General features: G+C 34.3%; 2 protein-coding genes across 12 annotated transcripts in view; one reads left to right on the forward strand and one right to left on the reverse strand.

The window, feature by feature from the left end:
* LOC126777967 (protein MON2 homolog) overlaps positions 1–7,582 on the reverse strand; it is a 33,932-nt gene extending 26,350 nt beyond the window's left edge. For all 3 annotated transcript variants that reach the window (XR_007670108.1, XM_050501320.1, XM_050501319.1), the window contains exons 1-9: positions 7,374–7,582; positions 7,032–7,163; positions 6,112–6,294; positions 4,958–5,087; positions 4,042–4,142; positions 2,690–2,815; positions 2,239–2,318; positions 846–996; positions 64–178 (exon numbers count right to left, since the gene is read on the reverse strand). Coding sequence is in view for 2 of the 3 variants with exons in the window: in XM_050501320.1 (XP_050357277.1) it covers positions 64–178; positions 846–996; positions 2,239–2,318; positions 2,690–2,815; positions 4,042–4,142; positions 4,958–5,087; positions 6,112–6,294; positions 7,032–7,163; positions 7,374–7,493 (1,138 nt within the window). In the remaining variant the exon portion in view is untranslated. The remainder of the gene's footprint in view (positions 1–63; positions 179–845; positions 997–2,238; positions 2,319–2,689; positions 2,816–4,041; positions 4,143–4,957; positions 5,088–6,111; positions 6,295–7,031; positions 7,164–7,373) is intronic.
* A 601-nt stretch (positions 7,583–8,183) lies between these two features.
* Positions 8,184–24,905, forward strand: part of LOC126777963 (serine/threonine-protein kinase WNK1-like) — a 39,972-nt gene continuing 23,250 nt past the window's right edge. For 2 of the 9 annotated variants that reach the window (XM_050501287.1, XM_050501291.1), the window contains exons 1-9: positions 8,520–8,726; positions 9,928–10,646; positions 21,160–21,267; positions 21,591–21,722; positions 22,207–22,356; positions 22,669–22,774; positions 23,480–23,582; positions 23,990–24,092; positions 24,665–24,837. In XM_050501287.1, the coding sequence (XP_050357244.1) occupies positions 10,350–10,646; positions 21,160–21,267; positions 21,591–21,722; positions 22,207–22,356; positions 22,669–22,774; positions 23,480–23,582; positions 23,990–24,092; positions 24,665–24,837 (1,172 nt within the window). In that variant the 5' untranslated portion in view covers positions 8,520–8,726; positions 9,928–10,349. The other 7 variants (XM_050501293.1, XM_050501290.1, XM_050501288.1 and 4 more) reach the window with 6 other exon arrangements.

Consider the following 24,905-nt stretch of genomic DNA (forward strand, 5'->3'; position numbering starts at 1 on the left):
ATACATTGATTTGCATTCAAATAATGGTTTTAATTATAATTTATAGCACATAAAAGAACGCACCTGGATGTACAGTGATCCGATGCAGCACTTCAAGCGCTAGAGCGCGTTGCCACAGCGGTTTGTCCGGATCGAGGAACTTGATTGTCAACGACATGAAAATCTCACATTCCGTCACCTGCGTCATATATTTAGTACATTTAGTTGTTATGTAGCAACGCATGTTAAAATTGATGATTATGTTCACTCACAAGGAAGTGTTTATATAACGTGACATGCGATCAATGCCTTCTACATATTGGTAATATCTTAACCTTATATTGATCTTTTTTTTTATAAAATATGTAGCTAGATGTAGGTGGATGGCCTAGTGGTAAGGACGCGTGAATTTTACGCGATGATCATAGGTTCAAACCCGGGCAAGCACCACTGAATTTTCATGTGCTTAATTTGTGATTATAATTCATCTCGTGTTTGATGGCGAAGGAAAACATCGTGAGGAAACCTGCATGTGTCTACTTTCACTGAAATTAGCTCAGCCCAGCAGTGGGACATTCACAGGCCGTTACAGTACGGTACAGTACAGATGGGCAGATAGGCCTCGTGATGGTAAGTAGTCACCACCGCCAATAGAATGGTGCCGTTAGAAATATTAACTACTCCTTACACACCAATGTACCACCAACCTATAAGACTAAAATGTTATGCTCCTGCTGCCTGTTACTACACTAGCACACTCACTTTGTTGGCTGCAATACTTAAAAAATTTAGGTACAGAATATACGAGTGCTAAACATATTTTGACACAGCGAGTCGGCGCTATCGAAAGCACGCGGCGCACTGACCAGCACGTCGTGGTACTTGTGCACGATGACGGACACGAGGCGCAGCAGGCGCATGGTGACGGGGAAGTGCGGCCGCTCGGGCGCGCCCGCCGCGCCGCCCGCGCCCGCCGCGCCCGCCGCGCCCGGGATGTGCGGCGACGGGAACGCCGCCCTGCGACCGCGGGATGCAGTTTTTAGATGTGTGGTAAATACAGTGCAACCTTAATATAACGCCTTCCTCGATTTAACAAATTCTTCGTAATCCCCTCGAATTGTCCATAAGAGTCGATGTAAAATATCCCTTTACATTACGAACAACCTCTTTATAAGGAATTTTCAACTATCAAGAAAAAGTATAAATACTTCTAATTAACGAATTTTGTCAACCTAAAACCTTTATATAAAGTTCCCACCGATGTATGTCTCTTAATCTCATAGTATGTGATTCATGTCGCGACAGGATTCGACGCGCTTTTGTTCGTAAAACAATCATTGTTGTTTAATGGAAAGTAATGTAAACACTTCTGCTCGTCATTTATTAGAAGAAGTTGTTCGCTATAACAAGATAAGTACGTAATGTTGAAGTGAATAAAACTATTTTTTTTACCTCTTTATAACGAATTTTAACCTAACCTAACCTCAACGTAACAAACCTCAGTTCAACGAATTCCTTGATATAACGAATATTTAATTGTTCCCTTCCGATTTGTTATATCGAGGTCGCACTGTATTGAGCCAGTTAATAAAAAATTTACATTTCGTCTCGCACTCGCCAGTCAAGGACATCATCAAACGTCGTGAGGAAACCTCAAGTGTCGGATGAAACTACTCGAATATCACTCTAGAGCCAGTGTAGTGGTAAGCCCTAAACTTTTTCCTTAAAAGATTTCCTGTAAACTTCACACCTTTGCCGCACCCAGTAATATATTCATAATCCATTACTATACCTACTATAACCTATTCCAAAGACAAAATGAGTAAACCCAAATAAACAACTTTCGCACCGTTATCAATTGACGCGATCTTGAATAATCTACGACATTCACTATGGATTCGCAAAAAATGGCGTTTTCAATGTCCGCGAAGTTGTAATCGGAACTTCGAAAGTTAAATTAATGTGGTTATAAGTAGTCAAGTGGAACAGTGTCGTATTATAAATAAAGGTAAATTAATCAAGAACTGTTTATAGTGCGTAATACTGCTGAACAATTTGACGATCGCATGCAATTTGTAAATTTACTGTTTGTTTACGAAGTAGGGGTAAAGACCCCTACTTCGATTGGAATAGGGTATATATTATTATATGTATAACGATACGACGACGTGTTTGCACGTTAGACGAGAACAAAAAACTTCAAGCTTTTGATAAAAAACCAATCGACATAAATCGTATCATACTTACTAATTTACTTACCTATATTTAACATTGGGTGAAAACAGCCTTATAATCAGTGCGCACACGTGTTCCTTCAATAGAAACCGGAACTCTGAGATCTGCAAAAACATATCAATATATATTAATCATAGTCATTCAAATAGACGGTTAGAAATACTGGTGGTAGGGCTTTGTGCAAGCTCGTCTGGGTAGGTACCACCCACTCATCAGATATTCTACCGCAAAACAGCAATACTTGATATTGTTGTGTTCCGGTTTGAAGGGTGAGTGAGCCAGTGTAATTACAGGCACAAGGGACATAAAATCTTAGTTCCCAAGGTTGGTGGCGCATTGGCTATAAGCGATGGTTGACATTTCTTACAGTGCAAATGTCTAAGGGCGTTTGGTGACCACTTACCATCAGGTGGCCCATATGCTCGTCCACCTTCCTATTCTATAAAAAAAAAAACTATAAAATAGAAAATTATACCTTGAAAAATACGTCCGAAAAATCCGTTAGAACAGTATCTAACAGCTCCAATCCAAACGTCTTTGGTACGTCCGATATACCGACAAGCCAATGCGCCGAGTCTCCATTTATCAGCTGAATAATATCCTGCAATGGAGATGCTAGTACATACAAGATTGTTTTGGAGTTTGTTATGCTATTGGTGGTTATGACTTTGATAGCGTCAATAGACGTAAGACAGGATGTTAGTAAGAACGGGATTAAATCAATTTTAAGCAGCCCCCAAAGACGCGAGGGTACCGCTTTAGTGGGTATTCTAGCACTTGGTCAGCGATTCCCGAACACCCTGCCCAGCTTCACGTGGGAGACAAATGCGCTCATCGAAAACAAAAAAGGATGATACACACTAACAAACATGTCGAATTGTGTCGAGAGTGCAGACTAATATGTTCATTGAGTATTGAAATAGATTTCCTTAATGATAATCAGATATACAAATAATTAAGTTATTGTATGACATTCATCCTGAATATATAAATTATTCATTTTTATATCCATATAAAAAGTCACGCGAATGAAGTTGATAACGACGTTTCAATTTAATTACTACATAACTACATATTATAAAACTTAGTCCCCCGCCGCGTCTGTTTGGACGCGATAAACTCGAAATCTACCGACCGGATTCTCATATGGTTTTCACAAATGTACGACGTGATTTACGAGAAAGGTTTAAGTGTATAATTCATTATGGTTTTGTGTAAACTGGTTGAAATAGACTTGCCGCTTAAACCGATAGATTTATATTTTTTATTTTGTTTTATTTAAAAACCACTTTATTAGATCAGAAACAAAATGTGAACGATAATAACTGCTATAGTGTAAAACTGTGATGCAGTTACTCCCGCCAACAAAGCGACGAATCTCTAGTTTGTAAAACATTTGAGTTGCACAAAAACAAAAATACACGATAGAATTAAAATTAAAAGATTACAAAATTACAATATTTTAAACAAATTTAACGAATGATAACATTTAAGATTTAGACAATACATTGTGTGATTAAAATTTCTCATATTACTGTTCGTGTATGTACTTAATTTATAAGTTACTTATATTAGTTACATATTTATTGTAAATAATAATAATATTAATCAAACAAATTTAATAAATAAGATAACAATAAAGGAAGTTAAGTAGCCAATTAGTTAATTTTATTTTACATTGAACAAAGTTCAGTTCATAATATGGATTGCGATACACACGTTTTATCTATACTCTTCTATTACCCGCGTAAAACTGGGACGGGTAGCTTGTTTAAAATTTAACACAAACAAATGACGATCGTTTCGATCGAATCATTACGAACTTACCTGTAATATTAGGTACGCATCCACTGCACACGGCTTAAGGTCCTTCGGCGCTTTATTGTTCGCTTGCATTCTGACATCAGCGGGATTTACTTTAAGGGTACCTGTTCAAACGAGACGGTGTATGGTATAGTAAGTAACTATAATCGATTTCAATGGCAAGAATTAAGATAAATAGACAAATTTGTCCTTTAATTGACTTGAAATCAGTTATCGAGATGTAAATAATCTGTGGTATTCATTATGGATTCGTGAAAAATTCCGTTTTGAATGCGACGAAGCTGTTATCGGAACTTTGACGGTAAAATTATAGTTGATACAAGCAGTTAATTCGAATAGTTATGGATTATTAGTAAATATATATTAATTAAGAACATTCTGTAGTGCAAAATATGTATATAGGTCGGCTAGACTTATTAGCAAATCGCATGGAATATATAGATGAATGGTTTTTGTACTCTTATTCCTACCATTGGAATATATTATATTAACAGTAACAGCCTGTTAATGTCCCACTGCTGGGCTAAGGCCTCCTCTCCCTTTTGAGGAGAAGGTGTGGAGCTTATTCCACCACGCTGCTCCAATGCGGGTTGTTAGAATACACAAGTGGTATAATTTCAATGAAATTAGACACAAGCAGGTTTCCTCACGATGTTTTCCTTCACTGTCAAGCACGAAATGAATTATAATCACAAATAAAGCACATAAATATTCAGTGGTGCTTGCCCGGGTATGAACCCACGATCATCGGTTAAGATTCACGCGTTTTAACCACTAGGCCATCTTGGCTTATTATACTATACAACTAAAAATAACATTAAACAAACAAATATAAGCATTGTTTACATCAACAAGTTTTTCTAAGATATATATTTTAAGCTAGAATAAGGAACTTATATTATATAATGGTCTGAATTACCATTAGCCTCTGCCAGCGCACGCTCAAACACGAGAGCCACTAGCTGCCGGACCGTGGCTGCGGCTGCGTGACTCGTACTCACGTCTCTGGTCTCACTGGGTGATACCATGCGTATACACATCACCATCGTCTGTATGGAAGGTGTAGGTGTAACATTCATTATGTTTTTATGTAAGCTGGCTGAGTATATTAGTAGGTAACAGATACGATATATTTTATACCCCAATCTAAATAAGTTCAGGTTTAAGAAGAATTAATTTCTCTAAAAATAACAAAAGCTAAAGTACAGAATCGAATGACAGCCACAGATTTCAGTATCATTGTTATAATGTCTGATCAACATGCATTTTTAATGTTTTTTTAAACCATTTTAATGATTTTAACATACATCGGTAAATTATTGTGTTACTTCAAGGTAAAGATTAACACAAAGATACCAATCTACTTCAAAATTACCTCTAATTGAACCTAATCAAAGTGTTATCAATAAATACACAGAAACCTATGAACAGCTGATCTTTATCACTATTAAACATGTAATTTTTTAAGTAAGTGCTTAACAACTAAACTTTGATCAAATATCTTATAAGTAAAATTGTAACTTGCTTTTTGTATGTGCTGGCACACATTATGTATAAATATTTTTGGAGATATATGACAATGTCATTTTTTTTTTACAATTAATAGGCCAGCGTTTGACCGTTGACTTGCCTGATTTAAGCATCGACACGGTCTATGTATGATGTAACACGCTTGCCTATAAGAAACCTGTTTACTCTGGATTTGAAGACACCAACATTGTACCTATCAGGAAATAAGGACTCAGGCAGAGCATTCCATAGTTTCAAGGAAGTCAATATACAGTTCAAGAAAAATATAAGAAAAAGTAATGTATCAACGATATCTAAGGCTCGGCTATGGCCTCCTGTTAAGAAGAAGGTTTGGAGTTTATTACACTAATAATACGAGTTGGTACACATGTGTCAGAGATTCTAACACATTTACGTTAACTAACAAACGTTAACAAACACCGTTTGTCCTGGTTTGAGCCCCATTCTTTTGTTGTCATCCTAATTGTGTGTTACAGATAAAGTCGCAAGCATTGCCTATTATTATATAAATTCCGTACTTTCAACTTAGCATGAATAGCTTACCCTGGCCAATGTGTCTCCATGAACCAAATCAGATGTTGTCATAAGTAAGGCTGCTGTTTGTAGAAGTTTTAACTCCAGCATGGCTGCCTGTCCGAGGTTGTATAGGCAATCTACTACATGACGAGCACCCTTCGCATCAATCCCCTGTTGAGCGATTAGCCGTTGGATTGTGCCAAGGCAGAACTGTAAGAATCAAAAGCAATATTTTAATATCTTCTAACACTATGAATTTATATATACATCCTCAATTAAATATTTCATCTGATTTTTGTTTTATAAAATTTATAATCAATTTATTAAAATGACAGTTAATTAATGTATGTAATAATGTAAATGTTGATGCATTTTTAATGTTTAGTCAAAGTTGCATTTAATCTGATTTTTTTTATGTTATAGACAGGCAGACAAATGGGTCACCTGCTGGTAAGTGGCCACCACTGCCTATAGACATTGGCGAGGTAAGAAATAATAACCCTTCCTTACATCTCCAATGGGCCACCGATCTTTGGAACTGAGATGTTATGTCCCTTGTGCCTATAGTTACACTGGCTCACTCACCCTTCAAACCGGAACGCAACAATACTAAGTATTGCTGCTATTTGAGGTCCCCCATTTGGAAATGGTTAGTGTAAAATGATATTATTTTTGGCTTGGTAGGACTTTTCGGCTGGTTAGGCCTCTATAACAGTGCTTTGTAGGCCTAGGCGTACTTACAGGGGTGGTTTAATACACTATTTATCATTTTTGTCAATCTATTGTCTGTTCAGTATAATTTAGGGCAACCTTTGATCTTAATTATGATGAATTGATTATTAAAATTAACTAATTATATTCTTTAATATAGCATCGAAATAACACACAAATCAATAAGTAAAGAATAAATAGTTTCTTAGATTTCTTTAAGGATATGTAGTAATTACCTTTATAATTTTCACATCCTTTGACTCACATCCTTGCACCAGTGGATATAATATTTGATTCACCACCCCATAAAGAGAGGCTTGTGGATTATTTGATGCTAATGCCAATTTTTCTATGGCCTCATCACAAGCCTGAAATAAAAGAGAAAATGTATTGTTTTCTAAACTAATGTAATATATTTATAACTGTTTGACCATTATTTTTGTGAAATAAGTAACATGTACATAGGTTTAAGAAAATAAAATGTAAGACTCATTATTCACATATATTTTCCTTTGTTGTTTTTAATGTGAAAAGCGATGTTTTAAAAATTTATTGTTAGCCAATTGTAAGATTAATACCTCTCTTATCTGTGGATGTTTTTTCTTGGTTTCTAAGCTAAGAGTTTTAAAATCATTTTGTAGGACATCCATGAATTTTTTCGTGGAGTCATCGCCGGTAACAGCACTGACAAATGCCATGTTTTGATATTAAGTTTTAATTAATTTTTCACTTCATGTTTTACACAAAAATGAAAAATCTTACAAATTACAAATTTGCCATGTACACAATCGACATCACAATTTTCAGTTCTAAAATGATATTTTGTAAATGTCATAATGAGAACATTAAATTTGTATAAAAACACTAACATATATTTTAAAAATAAGATTTAAATAAACATGTATGAAACAATAAAAATACTATTTTAAATTAATGCAAATTCGTATATGATTCGTAATTTTAAATTTCTGAACTGAAATATTTATTTATCAAATTATATCTCAATTTTCAAATTCAGTCTTAAAAAATCATATAAAAATAAATAGTGAAATTGAATAAAAAGAAAAAAATTAAGTTTATTTTAGATCAATTAAATTGTTTGCGTTATTCTCTGCGTAAAATAAGTAGGAATGACATATCATTATTGCCATTATAATATACCAATTCCAACTTAAAAATTCTAATAAGAACATTTCGTTATTTTTTTCTACAATATAACATATTCTAAATTTGAAAAAATAACTAGTATAAGATAGATTAATATACTTATTTTATAAAAAATAGATTACTTATGCTTATAACCGAATAAAATAGTGAAAGTGAAAAAGAAACTTTGAAACAAGATCGATGACCCACTTTTTCGTCAATTTTTTTTGAAAACTAGCAACACTGATTTACTGATTGTGCAGAAGAAAAAACAATGGTGTGATTCCAGATTTTTATTTGTAAGTATTTATAGAATCGAATATCAATTTAGCTAATGTAACGTTTATGAGTCGATAAAACGATACACGTATTCAACGATGCGGATCCTAAGGTATAAAACTTTCGCCTTTACCCAAAAATACATGCTTTGTGAACTTGACGGACTGTCATTGCAATTTTTACTCTATTTATTCAGCTTGATTTAGCTATGCGCCATTCGTATTATAATAAAACGGCCAATGCATGCAGATTTTAGAACACCATTAAATAAATCTTTAAGTTACGCGAGTGAAATGGTCAGAAATTTGATGTGGATCAGACGTAATATCTGCAAACTTTCTGTCGTGTTTTCTCGGTTTGCATATCTTGTTGCCGGCACCTAGTTTTAGTTAATTGTGTGTCATAAGCTCAGTGTTTTGTTATTACATTCGCGACGAAAGTAGAGTGTTGACTTCCTGGTATTATCGAAATAATTATGTCCCTGGAGATATGTCAAGTGCGAAAAGGTATAATTTAAGCCGAAAAACTATGCAACATGTGTTTTTGTGTACAAAATTATATATATGGCTTTAAATTCTCACTAAAAATAGTCTCTTGGCTTGTAAACCAGTTTGGACAACTGGTCCATAGTTAAATAGCTATCACTTCCAACCACCTTATACAATTTTATCATGACATTCCAATTACTATCACCAAATTTATACAAATATTTCACTACTGTCAATTATTTTATATCTAAATATAGTTTCAAATCTTCTGTTTCATCTTACACTTATCATTACAATAATCCTATGACTATATTCTTAAAACTATGTATATATACAACCAAGAAAGTAGATAGGTTCATGTAAGCTTATCACTTATTTGATCTGCATTGCATATATATAGAAATAAACAGGCATCTACTCTTATATTACATACATATGTGGAATGTCTGACGGTGAAAAAATTGCTGCTTAAAACCTGTCTAAGACACAACAGATGTATTGAAGTAACACACTTATATAATTATACAACATATTCTAAAGGACAAATGTCATTGTGAAATTTTAATCTTTCACACTTTATTTGCCTTTTGAATCATACTTATATATTTTTTCAGAGGCAATATTATCAAAAAATGCGAAGGATATCATAGTTCTGTACATTTGAAGTTATGTAAATTGAAAGAATAAAGTATATTTGATTTTATCCCGTAATGTTTCCAAGTATTTTCTATAAAAAGTGAATACAGTTAAAAGGGATTGTTTTCTAAAGGATGTCATGTTTACTTAATTATTTTATTAATTTATTGCTTATTTTTTTAGCTCATTATTATGCTTATTCTAAAGTATTTTTGTTTACATTTACTTAAAGTAAGAGCTATATATGTCACTCCTGGGCAACAGCCCCATCTACAATTAAGGAGATAGTTACAGCTTATTCAAAATGCTGCTCTAGTGTGTGTGGGTTTCCACCATCCGGTTACATATGCAACTTTCAATTAATGCACATATACTAGAGTTCTTTACCTTCCTGCACTTAGTTCCCTTCATTGCCGAGCATGATATTTTTAACAAAAAATAAAGAACATATAGGCTCAATGTTTGGCTTAAATCTGCGAACCATTGGTCTTAACAAATCTTAATCTGTGTATGGAACACCACTGGCCTGTTATAACAAAATGTTTCATATTAAATAATGATTATGACTTTTGTATTGTTTCAGATAACATCATAAAATATACCAATCCTGCAATAACTTTCCAAATTTCCCTCAAGACTGTTTATATTTTAGAATAAATATATATTTTGGTTAGTTTAGGGTATGAGCGATAGCTAGTGAAGGATGCCAATATTGCGAGAGAGAAAAAAAGACGGAATTAGTTATTTATTTATTTTATATTAATTATAAAATAGCTTAATCAATTGTAATCATATTCCTAGTTATTCATTATATCCTATATCACTATATAAAATTATTGTAAATGAAATGAATTTATTAACGAAATACTGAGATTGTGATGAATTTGGTGATTATTTATTTATTCAATTATTTTATCATTCGTTAGTTATTAATTAATGAGATTAAAGTAATCACAATGAATATTGAGTGCGCTCATTTTTGATATTGTGACTTGATGGAGCAATATGGACAATATGGCGTCCAACGTGTCTTTACGCAGCAACAAGCAGAGAAAAGACAACCTTATCACCAGGAAACAGGACAAGAGCCCCGAGAAGACCATCAGAGGAACGAGGGGTGCGTACCGTGGCATACCATCGACTTCGAAGCGTGATGAAGAAACGGAGACAGGTTCTACGGAGCGATTGGATAGGCCAAAGAAGTTTATATCACAGAATAAAAGCAATTATGGTCTGGGAAAGAGGCCTGATTTCTCCTTGAAGAACAGGAACGTGCATTTGGCATCCTCACGATATGGACAGGTGAGTGAAACCAAGCTATATTTATCATACTATTTGTAGCATTTTGTAATTTATCATAGATACTATAAATTATAATGCGTCCAGATAAAATGTCGCAAATAGAGTTGAGTGTATATCAAAAGAAATACATTTTATCTTTATACTGTATATTGTATGCAAAAGGGTGTATATGTTTAGTCCTTAGAACAATAGAACAGTTGGCTATATAATATATATCATTTTAGTACTCAAATGAATTATTTATTTAGTATTCTTATATAAAATCCCATTGGCTTAGGAAACCAAGAAAGAACAAATGCGTTTAATATTGTTGTTGTGTCTGATTTTACTGGTGCTACGATTCGATTTAATATTATGATAGATTTATTTTCACTGAATTTCAATTTGGTTTTAATTGTTTTCATACTACCGATAAATATATATTATTATAAAGTCTTCGTAACCGACGATCAATTTTGTTTATATCATACATATAATTCTACCGATTTAGATAAAATATACTTGAGAGCACTCCGTCGACATTAAGATGCAAGATAGCAAAAATCCGATCTGAATCCGTCCCATCGCTTTTACATTCCAGTCCAAAAGACCGACTTGAAATCGAATTTGTCAACGTTAAATGTTATTGATAGTAATCTAACAGGGTTATTTCTTGTAGTGTTATCTCAGAATTAGAAATTTTGTATGGTTATATCGTTTAATTTTTGTTAAATAACTAAAAAATAAATAAAACGAATGTATCGATATCTTTTTGAAATGATAGAAATATTACAATCAACTTTGATTAATGAATTATATATTTAAATAACTCTGAAACCGTTAAATTAAAGAACTAAGCGCCATTACACGACATCGTGAAGATGTATTTATTGTTATTCGATGTTCATGCAATCGGCGATGAGGGATTGTGTTAAAAATTACGTGATAAGTTTAAAATCTTATCTGATATCGACAAAATTTACCATTAATTCAATTGCTAGGTCAAGTTACGGGTATTATATTTTTGGCACGGGTTTTGGGCAATAATTTGACCTTAATTGAACTATTTTTTAATCGTATTAACTATTGAAATTCGTCGTTCTTACAAATCCATAACTATAGCATATTTAAGGTTTCCTTAAAACACTTGACACTCTTTGGCTTCGACGTTCATACAATATTTTGATCCCTCAGTCAAGATGACGTCCATCGTCTCGACGAATTTACATCTTTGTCGTACATTTTATCGATCGATATAAGTATCACATAATGTTATTAATATTTGATAAAAGACTTTCAATTTTTATCAGATAAATGGTCAATGCCCGAAATTGTTTTATCGCTACAGATAAACATTTCAAAGAAAGTCCGAAGTATCTTACAAACTCCTTTCATTTGTAACGTAATTATCTTGTATGTTATTTCAATATTTTTATTTATTATTCATCTTCGTATATTCGTAATTACTTAGTAGAGGCGGCATTTTTTTTTTAAATTGATCATTTTTCTTAAATGTCAAGTATGTGATAAGCAAATATATTATGTAACTCGTGTCTGTCCTGAAACTATAAACTATCATTATTTAAAGTTAGATATTAATAGGATTAGTTGAGTATAATCCGGAGATAAAGAAACTGCTGTTTATAGTAATAGTACGATCCATTTTTATTTCGGCGTATTAATTATATTACTGTCGTGCATAATATAACTAGCTTTACCGTTTAAAACTATTAAATTACAAAAAATATATTTAATTAACCTTTGTTACTTTAATAGTCAAAATTTGATGGATGAAATTGAAAAGTGCAGCTACTTAAATAATAATATTATATATTAAAATCTTCACCGAAACGCGATACATCTTCTGTTTTAGTTATGTATATTGGTTTAGTATTTTTTTAAGTTACATTACAGAATAAAACGTACTCTCATTTACTAGTACAGATAGATTAGGATGCAATTTCATTCAATTAGAGAACCATAATGATTCAGATATGTAAGGGTCAATTGGTCATTCCAGGTCACCTGACATTGTATTAGTCGCATCACATTAGACTCGTGATATTAGATTGGGTTACTGCGACCTTATTTTATATTTTATTCGAATAAGGGCTGAAAGTTGGGTCAAGTGCTCTTGGATTTTCACAAGTGCCCTTGTTTTACGGCTGGCATCTTTGACTATCAATGCTTGTATGTATTGATAAGCGTTATGTCACTAATTAATTGTTTATATTTTGGTGGTAAATTTCAATGATCCAATTCCTATTTCTGCCAATCAGATAAATTTTGAAGTGGATCACGTAGATATCTTGTTATTTTTATCTCGTAAACTTGAAAAGTTTCATCGATAACGGTTCAGATAAATTTTCTGACATAGTGATATGTTCACTATGTCAGAAAAGTCGTTGCGTCATAATAAATGTTATAGGATCGAATTGGGATGCTGATTTTTTTACAAAAACCGAAAAGCTAGTAATTGTGACGATGTAAGTAAGTGGTTATCTTGTACTCGCATTGTAAGAAGTATATGGTCCATCAGCAAAGAGTCGTCAGTGGAATCTCAAGAAACTAACTCAATCTATCAAAATAGTCGTGCCTGTTAGGATAAAATTCACAAGTTGCTACGCCTAGACGGGTCTGCACCAAGTCTTCTTCACCGATTGTTATTTGGGACCGAAATTGAGGATTTACTTTTCAACCCATAATAAGTAACGCAAGATCTAGAAATCTTCTACTGTAGATGAGAAAAAATCTCTGCATAATAAGGGATATTTTTATTTCAATTGAAATAATTTATTCAAATGCTTAAATTAGACCGAACGCTATTGATTGAGCCTATATGATATATCCAGGCACATCGTTAAATTGAACACGTCATATAAGACAATATATACGAGTATATAAATTATAATTACGTGACGAAACATTTATTTATTTAACTATGTAAACGAACGTTAAAATCACGACCAGACAATATGCCATACATTTAATAGTAAACATTTGTTCTTATACATATTTGTTTTCGATACACCGACTCGTATATACATATGACGTAAAGTTTTATTGAGAATGCGATAAAAAGTTTTTACGTCTTTGCCAATAAGTTAGCATACATGTTTAAGTTTATATAAACAGGCGTCTTTTCTAAAAAAAATGAAATAAATGGGATAGTAGCTCTGTATGACTTACGTTTTCATGGCGAAGCCACTGAATTGAATTTGTTTAAATTTGTTATGAAGCTAGCTTGAACCCCAAGCACCGTAAGGACAAAAGCAACTTTTAGACCATATTTTACCAAACACCGTACCACCGTAACCGCACCGTAAGGACAAAACTCCCTACCCTCTTTACAAACGGGCGAAGCCGCGAGCGCAAACAAAAAATATTTTTAAGAAAAAATAATATATCTTTAATATAACCTTGTGACATTGCAGATAGTTGGGTAATACTAAAATTGTCCAGCCAACTTAAAGTTGAAGTGGAGTGTCGTTTGGCATTTACCACGTCGATATCGAAAGCTCTGTTATTTTTTTTTCTCAACACTACATATTACACATTACTGCATTATGTGCACTGCAGTTCTTATATTTACACTCTTGCGCAAATGATAATTTAAATACACGTTTCTGTCTGTGTTGATATTATTCTATAGTTTATAAATTGCTAACTATTCTATCGTTCAGTGATACGGATTGCTGCGAAAAAGGCATTCTTGCGTGTTAAAGAAAATGTTTTGGAACTCTTGTCTCGCTGCTCCAGAGCGGAATTGTGGATATATGCAGGGGACATAGAACAAACTACGAAGCCGCATCGGATAGTTTACAGTCTTGTAGTTTCAATATTTTTGTAACTTACGTTACCTTAGTAGGATTTTACACCGCAAATGGGCCAGTTGATCAGTGGTCACCTTTTGCCCCTAGATATTATCACTGTATAACAAACCGCTTCATACGTCGTCAATGCGGCGCCAACCACCCATATTAGATATTATGTCCCATGTGTCTTTAATTACATTGGCTCATTCAGCATTCAAACCGCAACACACGTATTTAAAGTCATGCTGTTTGGTAGTATAATAACTAGTGAGTGGCTGGTATCCACACCGACAGCCAAGTAAAAAGCCGTACCGCCGGAAAATATTTTCGGTTGCCTGAGAAGCTTAGTATGTTTTATGTTCAATTGAAACATTATATAATGATCATCAATAAACTATCAATTCGTAATAAATCTGTCTATAGCTATTAATTCAAGCAGGCATTGCGTATGTCTCGATATATATTTCGTACTTAATCAAAAGTAACAATGCCTGTTAATGTCCCACTGCTGAGCTAAGTTCTCGTCTCCCTTTGGGGAGGTTTTGGAGCCTATTCGTCTACACAGCTCCAATGCGGGTTGGTTACACGTGTGGCAGAATTTCAGTGAAATTAGACACATGCAAGTTTCTTCATATTTACATTGAACAAATGATTAATGAATGTGCTGTCGAATTGGAGGGCGTTAGTAGCTGATTCTAGTATAGTTACTATTGTATATATTGTTTATGATATGTATTAATTGTTATGAATTGAAGGCACTAACCAAGGTATGATAATTCAACGGTGCAATGGTTCAACCATATGCTGACACCGTTTATTATAATAAGTCTATGAAAATCTATCAGCATTGTATAAATAAATTTCAATCTCAATGTAAATATGCAATCTTGTACAACGAGAGGTCCAAATACATCTGAGCGCTGATTTCAAATATTTATCCTGGCAATTTTGCAACCGCTCGGGAATTGGTTAATCAATTTCATTCATGAAATAACAATTGGGTCTCGCGAGTGTTACGTCATCGCTAAGAGTCTAGGCTGCGGCGTTTACCTAGCGTTAGCCGCATTACCGCAAGCCACAACTCGGACCGTGAACATGTTATCGCTTGAAGATATTATATCTTGCTATAAATATTATTTTACCGCCAACAAACGACGGAAATACTAAGTATTTCTGATAGTATGTTCCAATTTAAATTTAGAATATCTTATTTCCATGGTAGGTGGTCTCTATTTCTTACAGCGCCAGTGTTTATAAGAAACTATTTACCGTCTACGGCTTCCCGTGTTATGCCCCCCCCCCCATAACACAGGAGTTAGATACCCCTATAAACTTGTGTGTTGGGTACACACAAGTGACAACATGAATACAAAATTTCATGACGACTGGTTTAGACTTGAAAGCAAAATAAATAAACAATCAAACACATTAATTTTGGCATTTATAATATTAGTAAGAACAGTAACCAAATTGAAATGCACGTCTGCTTTCCTAAAATGATATATAATATTTATGATAACATTTAGCCTTATAAGAATACCAATTAAGTTTCGACAAATTTCTTAATAACATAAATACCACTATAAAGCTACAACAAAGAAAGAAAAATAAATAAGAAAAAAAAAACTAACAAAATAATTTTAATGTATGCATTCTTCACGGTAGTGTAGACATTCTAACTGCCTCGTTGGTCTAATGGCCCGCTAGCGTAATCCAGCTAGGTTTATAGTCCAGGAATTGGGATTTCTGACAAGAAATTCTCAATGGCTTGCATTTCACTCGTGTGTGTGCACACAATTGTGCGCGGTTATATCTCCTGCGCAGTTGGCGACCCTTGAAAATGCGGCCGAAATCGGTCAGCAAACCATGGACATTCTGAATCGATGGTAACGGATGACCATTCAGAAGCTTACATGGAGATAAAACTTGGTGCAAGCCCATGTGCAACCCATTTATCATACATTATACCGCGAAACAGTAATATAAAGTATTGTGTGTTTTGGTTAGAAGTGTGACTGAGCTAGTATAACTACAGGCACAAGGGACATAACATAGTAGTTCCCAAGGTTGGTGGTGCAATGGTGATGTAAGGAATAGTTAATATTTCTTACAGTGCCTATGTTTATATTCAGTGGTGACCATTTACCCGTCCGCCTACCTATTTCATAAAAATGTTATTTTTACCAATAATGGAAGTAGGGATAATAGAAATCATTGAATCAAAAATGAAATCTGTTGTTAAAAAAAAAACGACAGACTCATGTCTTATCAATACGGTAGGGCTATTCTGTAGGAACAAACTCGAGGCTCACCGCAGAAAATGGTCGTGAAATATCAGTAAGTGATATGCGACATTGACCATAAAAATTATAACATTTCAAGAATACACGCTTCAAAATAGTATATCACCATAAGTCGGTTGTCAACATTTCACGGGTGAGTAATGAAGCGAGTTCATACAGAACAAAACTGCTATACAGAGGTATCCATAATAAGTGTAGTAAATAAATAATTATAATTTACAATTTCTCAGTATTTTAGTTAAACGTTGTCAAACACGTCCTCCGGTCACGTAAACGACACGCAATAAGTATTTTATTTGCTCCTTTATTCTTAGAAAACATACATGTATACAATGTTTCACAATTATTTTCTTCTAAAATATTTATAGCCGAGATGGCCTAGTGGTTAGAACGCGTGAATCTTAACCGATAATCGTGGGTTCCAACTGTATTTTCATGTGCTTAATTTATGTTTATAATTCATCTCGTGCTTGACGGTGAAGGAAAACATCGTGAGGAAACCTGCATGTGTCTGATTTCATTGGAATTCTGCCACATGTGTATTCCACCAACCCGCATTGGAGCAGCGTCGTGGAATAAGCTCCATACCTTCTCCTCAAAAAGGGAGAGGAGGCCTTAGCCCAGCAGTGGGACATTCACAGGCTGTAAAATATTTATTATAACAGTTTACATGGCAGTTCTGTTGTTTCTAAGAGTTTACAGAATTGATATATCTCTGGAACCACTTATCCTTATACGGTTGTTATCAATTAGTTGATTATGGAATAGTCCGTTATTAGATAATTGTAATATTGATATCTATTGTTTCATTGAAATATTATTTGTAATTAATTAAATATGTTTTTTAAATAAGCCGCTTATTCGGTTTAAAAGTTTGGTTAGCAGGTGTAGTTATATACAGAAAGGTAAGAAATGGTTAATACTTCTTACAGTGCCAATGTATATGGTCGGATGTCGCACCTTACTACTTATGTCGGATGATCCAAACGCACGATCCAAGATAGAAGTAACTGCTTGGATTTTTTATTACGTTGAAAAAAACATTAACAAAATCTCTATGATATTCGATTCAATGTTTCCTTGAAAATTATATTTTCTAATAAATTTAAAATGAAGTTTAAAATGTACTGATTAGCGTTTGGGAGTATCTAACCTAGGCTATGTTTAGACACGATAAAGCCTAATTACGTTAACAGCGCGTAATTATAACGCGACCTTTTCTGTCAGCGGCGCGGAATGCCGTTACATCACGGTGCGATAACTCTGACGCCTTATCACAATCCTTTCTGAGTAAAGATTGCGCCGTCATACTAATCGTTATCCATAATGCACCGTTTCAACTATTAGGCTGCCCTTGAACTGAGCAGTTTGTTTTATCGTCGTATGAAACGCAGAAACAATAAAGCTTTTAGAAACAAAGTTATTTCGATAATCGATAGCGATTTACACCGTCTGGCCTCTCTTTTCTTATTAAGGAAGCCTTGACAATATATATAACATACCTATAGCAAAAAGTAAATTCGGAAACAGGGAGTAATTGGCCCATCAGATTGGTCCATTTCATCTTCTTCTCCTGTTTAGGACCGTAAGTAGCTCCTACTTATACCACACTGCTCCACTCAACGTGTTTTTCGATATGTAGTAGAATTTCATCTTACCCATTCAGGGGATGAATCATAAACACAAATTAAGAAATGAAACTAAGTGGTTTATGTCAGTATTTGAACATTCACGTGTTCTATTGTCTGGACCATCTCAATACACATTGAGTGTTAGCTCAAATAAAAGCGGGCGGTAACTTTCATTTCTATATAGGATATATAATATATATACACACAAAAAGATATATATTATACACAATCTGATTCTCACAACAAAGTTGTACAAACCAGTCGGGTAAGAACCGTAAGTATTTAATAATGATAATGATATCTAAAACGACATCGTCGTAGATAACGATTTTTTTCTGTTTTTAAGGTGAAAATCTAAAATAGAAGTCACATGACCAGACCATGTCACCACAAAATTCGAAATAATGTATAGAATAAGTTTATTCATCCATTCATCCATTCCTTAAATATTAGTCCGTTAAAATTTGGGTTATATGTTTTTCTACCGTTGCAGTGATTTTTTTTATTGCCTTTGGTTTATTCTTATTACAAAGCACTCATAAGACTATTTTATAAATTGTTAGATTCTTGTAATTTTCAAAATATAACTAATGTTATATATATTATAACGCTTTCACTTCTTAACTACTCAATCGATTGTCATAAAAATTTGCATATATGTTGTAAGAAAAGGACATATGTTACCCAACACGTTACCCACCCCCCATTACACGCGGGCGGAACTAGTAAATAATATTTCAACTAATTGACAGAAGAAATACATTGCTAACTCTTTTTAATCCGAGGTTAAGAAAGGATAGCAAATATTTTATCGGCGTTAAATCAGCACCAGTACGAATACGTTTCACGAGCCGCTTTAAAGCGTTCATAAGTAAAAGTAACATAAATATTCAGTGTAAATATTTTATATTACATTTTCCTCGCAGCGTTACTGTGCATTGTGTGTGAGTAGCCTTACACACTATGCGTTTCTGAACCTTTATCGCGGTGTTTATTATGAATGGACCAGTGTCAGTCAATCACTGCTCGTTTTAGGATTGACATTTCGCGCCCATTTTTTTTTTGTTTTTTTTTTTTCTTTCTTATTTAATGATGAAGTTCGATGTTTTTATGAATCAGTGTCAGTGAATTGAAAATAAATTGGTGTTTATATATGTTATATGTTCGTGATGTGACAATAATTTGGTGGGGGTTTTTTTTAATGATTCTTTTTATCAATATGAAGAATTTTCCTTAATTGCCATTGAACGTTAAATTGTAATTAATAAGAGTAACGGAAAATATATTTATATACGAAATACGTGATTTTATGGATTCGTTCATGGATGAGTCAAAATTATCTACACGTTACACGTAAATGTATAAACAGTTTTGTAATAATTGGTTATAAAGATATTTCTTTTTCTAAATATTTATTATCTTTAACGCTTAAGAATCGTGTTTAAATATAAGACTTTGTCGTGTATGTCTAAGGCGGCTAAGAAATATATCTCAGACTTACCTGTTATGGCGCATCCTCGATTGTCATAGTTTAAGTAATAATAACAATAATAATGTCCTCCAGACCGATTTCGGCCACGGCGGCCAATCTCAAGAGAGATTAGCCAACTACGCAGGAGATATTATAGTGCACAAGTGTGTGCGCATACACAGGTGCACTCTCTATTCCCTAACTCTCATAATCCGATGGGACGGCAATCCGACACGACCGGAAAGAGTTAGGCCGCAGGACAAGCGGTTTTACGTGCTTTCCGGAAAGCACTTCCAGACTCCGGGCTGCTACTGAGAATTTTCTGACAGAAAAACCCAATAACTTTTTTATTGGCCCGACCTGGGAATTGAACCCAGGACCTCTGGGTCTGCGGCCTTATTTCAAGCCACTAGACCAACGAGGCAGTTAGTTTAGGTATCAGTAGTTTAAGTAAATTACTGATAGAAGGCATCCTTGCTATTTGATTTGTAATAGTTTTGTTTTATGTATTTCACGCTTACAACTTCAATTGTTTTTTTAGTTTTAAAATATGTGTTCTTTTTGAGTTTAGCACATAGAATGAAAATATAAAAATAATAATTAAAGCGTCACGGTTGAAAAGGTCTTGTATACAACAAAAAAAAAATTAAGGTCACAAATAAAATGTTTCTGGGACGCGACGCTTCAACAACACAATTATGGTATCGACATAATATATTATGAAATAATTATATATATATAATTGTTCTTCAAAAGTTTTAAATATGTTTTTGCAATTAGATATATAAATACAAACCGTACCGTACACAGCGTTTTATACCACTTGATGATTGTCAAATTAAGGAATCATACAGTTAGGATAAATAGAGGCGTTTGTCAATTGATCCTGTCAGCGGAGTTCCTCTCCGGGCGAATTTAATCTCGAGTGAATACGTATCGCGGATTGTGACCTCGTATCTTATGAGATTGAAGAATAGATAAAGATGTAAACAGGATACATAGCTAACTTCGATTCAGTATAGCAGTTATATTTATTATTATACTTAAATTATATTTTGTTTCTTAGTGTTCGTTATATTCGAAAATTGTAATAATATCGATATTACATTAAAAATAACATTTTAATGGTATTATGGTATGGTTGCACGATTAGTTACGGATGACAAATTTTGAATGCTGAATTTTTAGAAGCTCGTATCTTAATACAAATAGTTATTTTAGCAATACCACTTTGGTCTTAAACAATTATCGAATTTCCGTATGAACATTTCTCACTCATTTAAACGTTTTTAACGAATTCGTCGTGTCTTACAGATGACATCTGGCCTTCATCATCAAATACCACAGCCGTCTCACCATCTAGAGCCTACCGTTCTTCCCGCCAAAGAAAAGACCGTGCATGGCAAAGAAAAAACATTTAAGGTGCTGATAGCTACTGTTTAAATCTTATCATAGATTATCACCGAGTTTTACGACGTTTTATAGCCAATAAACCAGTTAAATGAATCTCGGCTTCCGATAAGAATAGAACACGATTATAAATCGCAACTTCGCAACGACTTTTATTATGTATCGCTCATACAGATTTCGTCTCTGATAGACATTTTGTGAGTAATTTGTAATCGAAAAGGAAATTAATCAGGCTGGCCAGCTTCTATTGTGAGAAATTACCGATTGGCATCCGTTTGTAACTAGTTTTGGCTGTTAAATTATCTGAGTTAAATGTGTGTGTGCGTGTGTCTCAGGTGGTGGTGGGGGGCGAGGTGGGCGTGATGAAGACGCCGGTGCTGGGCCCCCGGCCCTACAACGCGCTGGCCATCATCCACACCCAGCAGAGCAACACGTTCGATATGCTCAACTCGCTCACCACCAGTGTGGTACGTATGAAATAATATATGCTACAGACGTGTATATTAAATAAAGTTAATTTTTCCTGCTTATACGAAGGTAGGTTTATCTGCTTGTTACCTGTTTTATACTATGTCTCTTTCATAAGTAATAATGTAATTCAAAGCTTTTATATAGAAACGAAAGATTTCGCTTAAAAGTATCAGATGTTTGTCGCCAAGTTCCATTATGATCGGTTGAAGTGTTGTAATCGAAAAGCCAGACAGACCGACAAATTCACCTTCACGCTTATTCATATAATCCTGGTACTGGTAATCAAGTGAAATTCGCAATTCGTTTATTTATCTTTGTTACAAAAATTGTATTTAAGTGTCCTTCTCCCTATGTAGTAAGCTATGTAATAACTTTATTTACAAATTGGTACCTTACCATTTTTAAAATCTTCGTAATAGTTGTATAAGTTCCGCACTCGTGGGGTGGGGTTACTTATATATTTTTTAATTTTTATTCCAGGCTAGTCAACCTGTAGTGGGTGTGGGCGTTGGAGGATATCGAAGGCGTAGTTCCGGCCAGGGCACCATATGCGATCCCGAACTAGACGATAGCGGCAACAAGCTGGTGGCGAGGCTCGAAGACGACGCTTTCATCTCTGAGCAGGATTTGGTGAGTAGCATCTAGAGACTTTCTAAATTTTATAAACGAAGATTTCAAACTCTTATGTTAATCCCATGTATATAAGGAATTTATATATATATATATATATATATATATATATACATATATACATAACGTGTTAAACTCATGTATATAGATTATTTTGTGATGTTTCATGGGCGATTCCAAAGTTTAGACGAAAATTAGACACGACAATGTTTACAAAGATTAAAACGGCAATTCTTTAACTAAAATATTGATCATGTTGCTATTTTAGAAATACAAACAAGATGAAATTCACTAACGCGAGTACCGTTTCAGGAAGAGAATATCGAGATAGCCGCGGCCACGGAGAAGGGCGCTCCGATCATCCCGCACCCGCCCGCCGACGCCAGCGGACAGGAGCAGCCGCAGGAGCCGCAGAATGGTGACGATTCATTACTGGCGGATTTGTCATTAGGATATATCTGATATCATGTATTCGTTAGGGTTTACTAATAAGCCTTATCTATGTGTAACGTGTTTCTAATTTAAAAACACGTCAGACATTATTTAGGTCACTTTGATTAATATGATTTTATGATTCTATATACTTCCTTCAATGAACTTCAAGTAGACTTTAATGTCTGCATGTTTCTTTGATTGTCTGAATTGATTGTTAGTTGGTTGATAACAAACTGCAGGGCATATGCCTTCTTCCCTCTTCAGTATGGCGATATAGCCTCCGTTTGGCTTGTTCGCCTTCATCCCGCTGCTCCAATGAGGGTTGGTGATTAGATATGTCTCAGAATTTCATACCGACATGTTTCACCGTCGAGTATAAGATCAATTTTAAATTTAATCGAAATACAAATTAGGCACATAAGAAACTCACTATATTTTAATTTAGTATATAATAGTGTTCTCACTTTATATGGAACACAGTACGCGAGTTTGACTCACTCTTGTCTGTATTAAATGTAACGTTTTGTGAAATTATGAATCATTAAAATTAGTGTAATGTTATATTTAATATTATTTTATAACCATCGCAAATAAGACGGGCGATCAATCAATATATTCAATATATTGAATAATAAAATACTGGTCAATATAAAAAAGTATTAAGTTATATCATAGAGCGTTATTTTAGGGTTGGTGTACGATCCTATCTACGAGCTGAACAAGCTGGACGATAAAGACAAAGAGAAGGAGGAGGACGAGGAGGAGCCGATCGGCGTGTCTCCTTGTGGCAGGTATATCATGTCATATTATATTCATCAGGTTTCACAACGTTTTTTATCGTGAAATGTTTGATATGTTTTAGGGTAATCTTTCTTATCTTCCCTATTTAACCAGTTTGATTATAAATCATTCTGCGAGTTCCGTGTGAAGATTTTTTCCTGTCCGATTATCATATTAATTTTATTTGTTTATTGTGTATTTGTTTTTAATTAAAAAAAAGCTCTTACAAGCGAGTGTACAAAGTCAATTATAATACTTTTTGCGTCGAAAAGTTTCATAAATTAAATGCTACTCTCGAGCTTGATCTTTAATAAAATTAGTAATAAGATTTTCCAGTCTCGAACATTAAAATTTTAAATAAGATTTAATGAGTGATTACTGTTTTTTTATTTGAATTTCGTATCATTGTCACGTACAGGTTCTTCAAGTACGACAAAGAGGTGGGTCGCGGCTCGTTCAAGACGGTGTACCACGGCCTCGACACGCAGACCGGCGTCGCCGTTGCCTGGTGCGAGCTGCTGGTTAGTGGGCAGACATCGCATACTTACAATCTCAAGTTTAAATCATACTTTCATCGAGTAGGCTCTCACAGGCAATTTTGAATCGAAAACATCCCCCACCTCACACGCCGGCGAAGCCACGGATAGAAAGTAGTATGAAAATATAACTAATAAAGTGCTCAGAAATTTAATTTTCAATTTAATTTTCTCTTCAACAATTTTACAATTTATCGATATTTTAAATAAAGACAGTAATAGTAACAGCCTGTTAATATCCCACTGCTGGGCTAAGGCCTCCTCTCCTTTCTTCAGGAGAAGGTTTAGAGCCTATTCCATTACGCTGCTCCAATGCGGTTTGGTAGAATAAACATGTGACATAATTTCAATGAAATGAGACACATGCAGGTTTCCTCACGATGTTTTCCTTCACCGTCAAGCACGAGATGAATTATAATCACAAATTAAGAACATGAAAATTCCACCCACGATCATCGGTTAAAATTCACGCGTTCTAACCACTAGGCCATCTCGGCTTTAAATAAAGGCAAATATGCTAAAATATGAACAACTAAACGGTATACTTTATTTTTCAGGAGAAAAAACTGAACAAAACGGAACGTCTCCGATTTCGCGAAGAGGCCGACATGCTCAAGAAGTTGCAGCACCCGAACATCGTCCGCTTTTATAACTACTGGGAGGGCACCGTTGCTAAGAAAAAGAATATAGTTCTAATCACCGAGCTCATGGTCTCCGGGACGCTCAAGACGTTAGTATAACTTTAATGAAACACCTAAACTAGTGTAAAGTCGAATGTTAACATTTGTATAGAAATAT

Source organism: Nymphalis io, chromosome 24 (genome assembly GCF_905147045.1).
Source record: "Nymphalis io chromosome 24, ilAglIoxx1.1, whole genome shotgun sequence".
Taxonomy (NCBI): Eukaryota; Metazoa; Arthropoda; class Insecta; order Lepidoptera; family Nymphalidae; genus Nymphalis; species Nymphalis io.